This window comes from Cydia fagiglandana, chromosome 24, assembly GCF_963556715.1.
Source record: "Cydia fagiglandana chromosome 24, ilCydFagi1.1, whole genome shotgun sequence".
Taxonomy (NCBI): Eukaryota; Metazoa; Arthropoda; class Insecta; order Lepidoptera; family Tortricidae; genus Cydia; species Cydia fagiglandana.
Window position 1 is genome coordinate 1750996 of NC_085955.1, and position 11415 is coordinate 1762410.

The window sequence follows — 11415 nt, forward strand, 5'->3', positions numbered from 1 at the left end:
GGGTAAATGAAAAAATTCAAAAATAAAAACTTTCAAACTATATCATATTACATATCAAATGAAAGAGCTTATTGTAAGGATCTCAAATATATATTTTTTATAATTTTCGAATAAACAGTTTAGAAGTTATTTAAGAAAATAGGCAAAAAATGACTATTCCCCCCCCCCTTTATCTCCGAAACTACTAGGTTTAAAATTTTGAAAAAATACATAAAATAGGTCTATACCTATAGATGACAGGAAAACCTATTAGAAATGTACAGTCAAGCGTGAGTTGGACTTAATTACAGTTTTTGATCCGACTCCTACGGATTTTTTAAAGATTTCACTCACGTTTCGCATAAATAATGTTTAGTTTTAAGTTTATAAAATACATATGTATGTTAGTCTGTAAGGTATTTGTAATATGGGCCTTGTTCCCTGAATTAAATATCTAAATAAATAAATAAATAAAATAAAAAATACATTGTTAAAAATTGTGTTATATACGGAACCCTTGGAACGCGAGTCCGACTCGCACTTGGCCGCTTTTTTTTAATTTTTTGAATATATATGTATGTACATAAAAAGTAAATGTTATTGGTAAACTTGTCAGTTAACATGGATTTTTACTTTTTTTTCGTAAAACATAGTTTTTGCAATGTGTTACCTAATTGTCACTTTTTGACATATCAATAAGGATATTTAGACTAAATCCCATAGTAACAACATCGCCATCAAAAAGGCGTTTTGAACTATGTAACAATAGAAACTTGTTTTTTTTTTTTAAATTGGTATTAACTCTGAAACTAGCCGCATTTCAAAAAAGTTTATAGGACATTTTTGTCTCTAAATATGATCAGGAATACGCTGTCAAAATTATTCGGTTTCCTCGTGTTACACCGTGTATAATAAATGGGTTTCGAATCCTAAGTAAAAACTATGTTATTTCGAATTTTAACAAGCTAATACATGAATATGGTGCATCATGTAAAAAAAATGAATATGACCTTTTTTATTAAGAATTTTATTAAGGATTATTTCTTTCATTGACACTTTTTTCCTAAAATGTATACTTTCCTCAAAAAATGTAAAAAACTGTGAACCGGGACATATTTCATGCAAAAAGGGGGGGTTGCGTCAGGGGGAGGGGAAGGGACGCTAGTGTGCGTAAAGCACCATACCCTAAGGTATCATACTACATTCATAAAAGGCTGGCTATAATTAGTTTGTCTTCCCCATACATTAGAACACAATTTAACCGAATCATGATAAATGAAACGGATATTTCTTGTTTTCTTTGCATTAGCATTTTTCTCTCGATAATTTAATCAATTTGCAACATAAGTAGAAGAATCCTCATATATCCATAAATATCAAAATATAAAAGGACATACATTTTCAGAAGATTTCCCCGTGCGACGTTGCCAAATGGTTTAAAGTACAACATGCTCGCAACGTTTGGATGTCAATAAGTCGACAATGAAAAATTATATTTCAAATCAATTAAAACTTGATATTTTTGACAGTAATGGGTTACTTAAATAAGAAGGCATTTTTCGCCCGGGTCTACTATGGTCAAATGGTCTAGTGGCTTTTAGCTATTGAGTATAAGTCTAACAAGTTGAACAGCATAACAGGGTTCAAACCACGAACAAAGACTCATTTCTTTTTGTATTTATTTATTTATTTTATTTCATCTTTTTGGTAATTTTATATGCCTTATTTTAAAAGTTATTTTAAGTAAATGTGTTGTATTTGATTATTTCATGTAGGTATATCATTTCAATAAAATTTTGGAAACTTATTTTATACCTGGTCAAGCAAATCTTGTCAGTAAAAAAAGGCGCGAAATCCAAATGTTCTATGAACGATATCCCTTCGCGCCTACATTTTTCAAATTTGCCGCCTTTTTCTACTGACAAGATCTGCTTGACCAGCTATACTTCGTCGATAGTTGACTTCTTATGTACCTATTTTGCGATCCTAATTAGCCTCATGCATGACTTTTTTTAAATAATTTTAATCAGTATTTATATCCTTTGAAAACCGGAAAATAAAAATACTTTTATAAATCTTCCCATAATATTATTAAAAAATAATTAAAATACTGAAAATATTTTACTCACGTAAGTTTAGTTTCGAAGAATAACTTACGCTTAAAATGATTCAAAAGAAAATGCTAAAATTATAAAATGAAAAAAAATTGGCTATGTCGGGGTTTGAACCATGTATCTTAGCTACAATCTGATTTTTTTTTCAAAATAGAGGCTACGGGTGCCACGAGCACATGACAGTTGATGGTCGAAAACATTAGTTGCTTCTGAATGCCTTGTAATTCTTCATCGTTGCTCAAACAAGAATTTATTATTTAATTTCCAATCTTTTTTCAACAATAAACATTTCATCCGCTGCGCCCTCTAGGTTACTTTACTGTAACATTACGAATCTGCTGACATTTGACACTGACTTTAAGGTGACTTTAAGTACGTAAGTGTGCGTAAATGCAAGAAATTGCAATATTTTGCAGTTGGATTCCGATAATAACGAAATGAGACAATGTTGAGTTGAACATGTCTCGATTTGGATGTAGTATTTTTTATAGTTTTCGGACATATCAACACATCTTATGAAACTTTGTATTTTGGGAGGAATAGTGAAAATCCACAATTCGTGCACAGTGACGCCATCTTTTGGCTGATAATCGGCATCCCATCCCTAGACATCCACCTTAACAGGTTGAACTTCATATAAGACGAATAAAGTCTAAGGAAAAAACGTGCCTCGGAAATCAAGAAAAAGTCATTCTCGGATAGATGATACACACACCTTTGGCCTATGCTCGGCTAGATGGCGTGACGACACCATTTCATATTTAACAATTTTAAAACATAGATATCAGTGAATGAAGATGGATCAAAATGATATAAAAATAATAATAATATCATTTATCCATATACATATACATATACTTATACATTTTTTTGATAATTTTTTACTTTTTCATTAAGAGTTTTAGTCGTGTGTCGATAGATGGCAGTAAATTTACAATGACTAAAAATTTACTATGACAGGACCCCTCTATACTATCTATTCTTTTTGGTAGTAGGTATAGTAGGAATAATTTAAGTCAATTAAAAGCCTTAAAAGGTACTTCATAAAAAAGTCTATCAATTCAAAAAGTTCCTGACGTTTTCGTGTTCCGTCCCCATTCCTGACAGAAGGCCAAAATTCCTGACATGTCAGGATAATTCCTGTCATCTGGTAACCCTACTCGCGACTCCACGGCGCGATTCGGGAAATGAATTAGATATGCACTAGATAAGATATAATTATGTAGTAAAGGTATGTGACGTTCCACGGCGAAAGGTACCTTTACCCCGACTGAATATTGGAGCGGCGTTAATAATAAGCGTAAGCGCCAGCTGCCATAAGGTACCTTTTGCCGTGGAACGTCACATATCTTTACTATTTCATACCTAGTGAATGTCTAACGGAGCGATATCTTAAAGTTCTAATCGAATTTCCATACCCGTGTAATCGATTTAAGTGTGAAAAGATAACAGAGGCTGTCGCATGTATGTACAGTATTCCTACAGACGTAGTGCAATAGAGTATTATGCATTACATCTGTAGGAAATACAATTTTATAATTTTGCATTATTTTTAGGGTTCATACAATTTTATAATTTTGCATTATTTTTAGGGTTCCGTACCTCAAAAGGAAAAAACGGAACCCTTATAGTATCACTCGTGCGTCTGTCTGTCTGTCCGTCTGTTACAGCCCATTTTCTCCAAAAGTATTGGACCAATTGAGTTGAAATTTGGTACACATATGTTTTGTGACTCAAAGACGGACATCTTACGTAAAAAAATGAATTTTAAACATGGAGGTCACTTTTGGGGGGTAAAAGAGAAAATCTAAAAATAATGTTTATTAAACTGTATCGTGTTACATACCAAATGAAAGAGCTCATTTTGAGAATCTCAAATATATATATTTTTTTAATTTTAAAATAAATAGTTTAGAAGTTATTTAACAAAATAACGAAGAAAATTATCATTCCCCGTCCCCCCTTTATCTCTGAAACTATTAGGTCTAAAATTTTGAAAAAAATACACAAAATAGTTCTTTACCTATAGATGACAGGGAAACCTATTAGAAATATGCAGTCAAGCGTGAGTTGGACGAATTACTTAGGTTTTGATCCGACCCCTACGGGTTTTTTAAAGGCAATTAAGTAACTCTCGTTTCACATTTAACATACTTGTTACATTGTTAAAAATTGGGTAATGTACGGAACCCTTGGAAGAAAAACATCGTGAAAACAAGATCGTGTTCTTGGTGAAGGAAAACATCGTGAGTGCTAAAACTAGTGCCTACGTCAAATCATGGGATTAGTTGTCAAGCGGAGACCCCAGGCTCCCATGAGCCGTGGCAAAAATGCCGGGATAACGCGAGGAAAAAGGAAGGGACCCTTGGAACACGAGTCCGACACTTGGCCGGTTTTTCAGGAAAGCGGCTGAAGCTGTGAGCCGTCTGGCGGCCAACCTCACCGGCGCGGGAGTGGTGGTGGGCGGGGGCTGGCGCGGCGCGCTCACCGCGCTGCTCGAGGCTAACGGCGCGCTGCCGGCGCCGCTGCGGCCGCCGAGCACGCCGCTTGATTACCTGGCGGGTGCCGGGGGGTTCAGGGAGGCTTACAGCCAGGCCGGATGCACTCCGTCAAGGTGATATCATCTTTATTTGTATCTCCGTTTTAAAACTCTCGGGTCTTGCGAGCCCGGTCATTTGTAAGGCGTGCCTGGGGATATGGATCCGACACGTAGAGGCCGTTTGGAGAGATTTGATGTCATGTAGAACGCCTGCTGGAACCCATTCACGGGTACATCAATATCCGCGAACCGGTTTCAGTAGGCAATGGAAGCTATTGTAAAGAATATGGACAGAGTACTGGTCTATGGTTTAAGTTTGGATGGAAAAAAGACTGGGCTATTGCAAAGAAGTCCGGACACCTGCCATATCATCTTTAATATTATTATTAAAGCCTTTCTTATACGAACAGTTAAAATTTCATTTAACAATTATATATATGTGTATGTATATTTTCTATATGCATGTTCGTAAGGTCTTTTTCACCTAGGCCTCTTCCGAATCGCCTTTTTCTAATATACAGGGTGGCCAAATAACAGGTATACACACACAGGTTAGGTATAGGTACACTTTATTTTTGAAATTTTATTCTATAAAACATAAAAAATATTAAGTATTCCTTGTTAAATATAATATGTAGGGTCAGCAATTACACATGGAAAATAATGTCAGACAAATGTTCACCTCTAGCAGCATGGCATCTGCCACCCTGCGAACCCTTTTCATCGCGTTTTTCATCACTTTTTCACACATTTCTGGCGTTATTTCAGCGACAGTGTTTCGAATATTTTGTTTTAATTGCTGAAGGTTCGTTGGCCTATTAGCATAGACACGTCCCTTTAGATAGCCCCACAGAAAAAAGTCAGGAGCTGTTAAATCAGGCGATCTTGGGGGCCAGTCAATGTCACCGTTTCACGAAATTAATCGACCGGGAAACGTTATTTTTAATGTTTCTATTGTGGCTCGTGGCGTGTGACACGTGTCCCCGTCTTGTAAACGCTCCATAACAAATTTGCCGTATCTACACAAAGTGATTTTCATGCAACAACTGTCATATTTGCCGCCAAAACAAAATGGCGGCAAAAAAAGTTGTATACCTCCAAGTTGGCCACCCTGTATTTAAGTTTTTGTCCAACATTTTCTTCCATTCCTGTCTATCTATTGCCATTTCCTAGTGTTTCTATTAGGTCCTTTTCCCATCTTGTTTTTGCTTTGGTAACATCATCTATTTCCTCATAATTTAACACGGCTTGCAAGTTGAAACAGACTGAAGTCGGGTGCTGTAATAGTTTTTCGCTCTCATATTTACTGTATTTCGTCTCTCTCTTCCTAGCTATTTATGATATTTATCCCACATAGTGGTGGGGCCAGCTTTCCTGCTTAACTTGCAGTTACTCATGTCCTTATAGCACTACATCCTTTCATCTTGTTCTGGGTCTGCCCCTAGATCTTCGACCTGGGATGGAAACTTGTAGTGCCAAATTTGCTGCGTAGTCAAAAAATTTGGCACTACAAGCCCTTCTTTTTACGTGATTTACAGTATTCCGTGTTTCTCTAAAAAAATACTTAATTCTGTCCCAGCCTGTCTTCCTATCTGGCCAAGGGGCCATCTGGGGGGTCCCTAAGGGGTCCTGGAAACCTAAATAATGTATGGAAATAGTCATGTGACTTCATAGCATCGGTCATCCTGATACATTTCCTCTAATCGTGGTAACTCTTATAGTGGTGAACGGCTATGTATGTATCATGGACGTCAGCTGCCGCTCCGTTGGTGGGTTGAGGCATGAATGGCAGCCACCGAAACATCGCCGTTATTTTTTACATGACTATTTTATTAATTCACGATAGCATCTAAACCCTCATCTGACAAAGTATCAAACGGGAGGCGATGACTAACAATGCTCCTGGCCCGCGGTCTATAATGGCCGTCCCTGCCCTATTATTTTCGTTCTCCCGAGATACTGCACTGTTTTATGCAAATTTTCTATGTAGTAACATTTATTTAATTTTTCAGACATATAGTAATGTGCACCACGTCAATCCTCGAGCAGAATAAATGTGAATGGCTGAGCGAAGCCGCTGCGGTATACGGAGTGGAGCCTGCGGTTCAGTGCTTGAGGAAAGATGACCAAGCGGCCTGTATGCAGGCGGTTAAGAATGGGAGCTGTGATGTCACGGTCGCTAGTGGAGACTGGCTGGTTAGAGCAGAGAGGTTAGTCCTAGTGACATCTTTAATAAACTGTCGTATTCAGCTTAGCACACTTCATGATAAGAGAAAGATGACCGAGCGGCCTGTATGCAAGCGGTTAAGAATGGGAGCTGTGACGTCACGGTCGCTAGTGGGGACTGGCTGGTTAGAGCAGAGAGGTTAGTCCTAGTGACATCTTTAATTAACTATCGTGTTCAGCTTAGCACACTACATGATAAGAGAAAGATGACCGTGCGGCCTGTATGCAAGCGGTTAAGAATGGGAGCTGTGACGTCACGGTCGCTAGTGGGGACTGGCTGGTTAGAGCAGAGAGGTTAGTCCTAGTGACATCTTTAATAAACTGTCGTATTCAGCTTAGCACACTTCATGATAAGAGAAAGATGACCGAGCGGCCTGTATGCAAGCGGTTAAGAATGGGAGCTGTGACGTCACGGTCGCTAGTGGGGACTGGCTCGTTAAAGGAGAGAGGTGAGTCTTAGTGACATCTTTAATTAACTATCGTATTCAGCTTAGCACACTTCATGATAAGAGAAAGATGACCGAGCGGCCTGTATGCAAGCGGTTAAGAAGAATGAAAGCTGTGATGTCACGGTCGCTAGTGGGGACTGGCTTGTTAGAGCTGAGAGGTGAGTCCTGGTATAGAATAAATAATAGTACTAGGTACAGAAGACTCACTTTCTAACAAAACGCGTCTGTTACGATCAGGACAAATATGGCCGCTAGGTGGCGACAGCGCCACGTGCGGCTTATGGCTATCCACCAAAATTGGTGTGGAACGGATGTACTTTTAGCTACCTGTAGCAAAGCGACGAAATCACGGAGTGAGCCACGCCTGGTCCTAGTGACATCATTAATATCGCATTCAACTTGTTGTGACATTCAGCTTCTTGATAGAAGAAAATAAACTGACTAAGACTAGATAAGGGCCACACCACATTAGCGTCTTTTGAGCGTCAGCGTCTAATCAGCGCTATGAGAAATGACGTCGCTGCGCAGTTGCGCCAACGTTGCGTCGAGCAGCAGTCATAGAGTTGACTAGACGCCGACGCTTGAAGGTAGTTGTAATAAATAGATTTTTTTAAATTATCTCTAGTTGTCTCTACGTTATGTCATTTTTCTTAGTCACAGAAGATAATCGACTGTGTTCAAAATTATATTACTTTATGTTTTATTACAGAGACATGTCCCTCATACCGATCCTTCACGAAACGACGCCTATCATCAACCAAAGCACCACAGTCGTAGCCTACGTCCGCGAGGACGCGAAACTATTCAAGATGGCCGACTTGAAGGGAACGCGCGCTGCTTTCCCGCGCTTCGACGGTCTGGCTTGGCATTCCGTTCTACGCTACCTTGCGAATATAGAAAAAAATACTTGTAAAGATATCTTGAATGGATTTTTTAAAAGTATTTGTGCGCCGGGTGTAGATGAATATGTAAAAGATAGTAAGATGTGGATAGAGGGGTGCGTTGTGGAGGAGGGGAAGGTGGTAGAGGGAGAGTGGGGGGCGCTGAGGTCGCTAGTGGAGGGGAAGAGTGACGTCGCGTTTTTAAGCATGGCTACCTATAACCAATATGTTGGTAAGTTATGTTAATTATGATTTTATTGGATAGTTTCTTATAGGAACTTGTAAACAGGGCCTTTTTATTTTTTGTTCCATATTATTATCTCAATTTAAAATGTACTATGAAATGATATTATAAAGGGATTAAAATAAGTTCTAAAACGAATTCGCCTATAATGATCTATAGGTGTACCTACTTGGTAAATTATTATGTACTTACCTACATTTTGAATGAAAGAATACAAATCCAATTAATGTGTCTATTTTACCATAATATATTTCAATGTCGTGAAGACATGTGTACCTAATTCATACACTGCCCCCAAAATAAAAATTATCAAGTCGAGGTTTTTTAGGTATTCTTTAACGTAACCTAATTTTCACTTTTTCAGCCAAACAAATTCCTGAACCTTGGGTCAAAGACGTCAAAATCAAACCCATTTGCGCCGAGGACAACGAGAAATACTGCTTCATATCCTGGTCCAATATCGGCCATGTTTTCGCCAAAAATACCACAGCGATGCGCCGCCAAGAAATCATAAACGTTATGACGAAATTGGACCAATTATTTGGCAAACATAACCCGAATCAAGCGTCAGCAGTCATGTTTTCTCTCTACGGGCCTTACAATCATCAGAATAATATTCTATTCCATGATAATACTAAGGCATTGTCAACAAGCGATGTTTTACGAACGCATCCGTTCGATAAAGTGCCGCTGAATTTTGAACGCAGCTTAAAGGATATTGACAGCTGTCATGTGTCAGATTTGACAGGTGCCGCGGGTAGTGTTGTGCCGAAGTTAATGTTGATTGTGTCGATGGTCTGCGTGTTGTTTTTGTAAGAACTGAATGTACAGCATGGCAAAAAAGAGTAGAAAGTGTCGTCCCGTTTCCTTATATATATTGGTTTGAAAAGGATGGCACTACAGTGTTGCCACATTTTAATTTCTACTCTTTTTTGCCAAGCTGTATGTGAAATTGTGTTAGATTTATAAGATATAGCCGGTCAAACAAGTTTGTCAGTAGAAAAAGGCGCGCAATTAAAATTTTCTATGGGACGATAACTCTTTGCGCCTACATTTTTTTAAATTTGCCGCTTGTTTCTACTGACGGAAATGGCTTGACATATAGAAATGTTTACCGATAAAGTAGCGGATTTGGAATATACAAATATATGATGAATCATATGTAGTGAAAATAATAAAAACAGTTAAATACACTTGAAGGCTACACTTTTACTTTATTATAATCTGTATCTTTAGGTATTTAAATAAAAGTAAACAAATAATTTGTACATTTTCGGGTAGTTATAACATTTATTGGTTAACCGACCAATTACAAAACCGCCTTGTGCAGTCACTAAACGACCCGACTTTAACCTACATTATTTGATCATGTAATGTTTTCATCTACCCTCAACTGGTAATAAGGAGCCATTTGAGGGTAGATTTTGTTTACGTTTATTTAAGTAGGTATCTAAAGATACAGAGTTATATTATTTCCAGCATAGTTAAATTGCCATATTGCAATAAAATTTTAGTCAGATCTAGATATTGGCAACAAAGTAATAGAGTCAGTCCATAAAAAGTCTGCAGCGGATTTGATAGCCCACGTAGTGCACGTGTTATTTTAAACGTCAAACTTCTATGAAATTATGACGTATAAATGACACTTGCACTGAGTGGGCTATCAAATCCGCTGCAAACTTTTCTTGGTCCGACTCTACATACATTTTAGGGAACGTATTGAATAATGTAAAGAAAATAAAATAATTGTGATATTAATTATGTTTTTTTTTTTATTCCTTGGTAATGCGAAAACTTTTGCGACACCCAGGCGGTTCGCTAGATTAAAATAATAAAAAAAAACCTATGGTATTTAGTATAATCAACATACGTTATTTACTTAGTTAGTTAGTACAGTCGCCATCATATATATCGGAGCGGCCAAGGTGCTCACAAATATCTCAGCACGCCTCTATTGTGAAGGCGTTATAGTGCGTGTTCAGATATTGTGAACACCTTGGCCGCTCCGATATATCTGATGGCGACTGTACACGTGAAGTTAATTAAATACATTTTTGTAAGACAACGTTTCCAATGGCAAGGGTAATAAAAAAGTATTTTATTTTATTGTCTTGTTACATTTTTGTAAAGTAATAAATCAAACCAATTAGTATAGGTAAAACGAAAAAACTGGCATTTTTCCTATTCTATATTTAGCAGGGTTTTTCAATTGGCTACTTTTCTACTAGTCAAATCAGCTTCTTTTTTAGAACTGTCAAAATTATTTGCTAATATGGAATTTATATGAAAACGTGTGTAGTGACGTCACAGTGAACTCACCTACTTTTTTTATACAATTCCATCCGATTAATTAAGCAGAAATTGTGTTTAAAAATAACTGTTATCTATGCTTTTCTTATTATAATCTGGTGCTTTATTTCGTGCACGTTGTTAAATAATTTATTTTAAGTAGAGGAAAGTACCCAATTGCAACAAATTATTTTTGTTGAAATATACAACAAAGCGTTTTAATGTCTTTGTCTGACAGAACGTTGTTATTGAAATTTTGGCGCCTTTTATCAACGATGTGCCACAATATGTTAACAGATGGCGTTAGTATTTTCTACATCGCGCTTACGGAGTTTCGAATGTCAGTTATGAGCAACCAACTCCCATTGGACTTCAATCCCCAGGCATAATACCCTCTTGGAGATAGTATTAATAGCTCTCTATCTGCCTTTCCACAAAAATGTTATTAATAATTATCACAATCAGCGGCGTAGCTAGGGGGGGGGGAGGGCAGCGGGGGCGGTCCGCCCCGAGTGTCACCCATTTAGGGGTGACACCCGACCGTGAACATCAGTAGTGCCATCTATAAAATTCGTAAAATCATGTAAAATTAATGCGATGGAGTAAATCCTGAGCTATTTAACATAAATTACAATTACTCTTTTTAAATATATTTTACAATTTTGATTGATATTTGGGGTGACACCCACAATTT

At 37.4% G+C, this 11415-nt stretch overlaps 1 protein-coding gene across 1 annotated transcript in view; it reads left to right on the forward strand.

Moving 5' to 3' along the window:
* LOC134676246 (transferrin-like) overlaps positions 1 to 9625 on the forward strand; it is a 39055-nt gene extending 29430 nt beyond the window's left edge. The window contains exons 8-11 of the mRNA XM_063534593.1: positions 4495 to 4707; positions 6645 to 6842; positions 8017 to 8420; positions 8797 to 9625. Coding sequence (XP_063390663.1) covers positions 4495 to 4707; positions 6645 to 6842; positions 8017 to 8420; positions 8797 to 9248 — 1267 coding nt within the window. The 3' untranslated portion in view covers positions 9249 to 9625. The remainder of the gene's footprint in view (positions 1 to 4494; positions 4708 to 6644; positions 6843 to 8016; positions 8421 to 8796) is intronic.
* The last annotated feature ends 1790 nt before the right edge of the window (positions 9626 to 11415 follow it).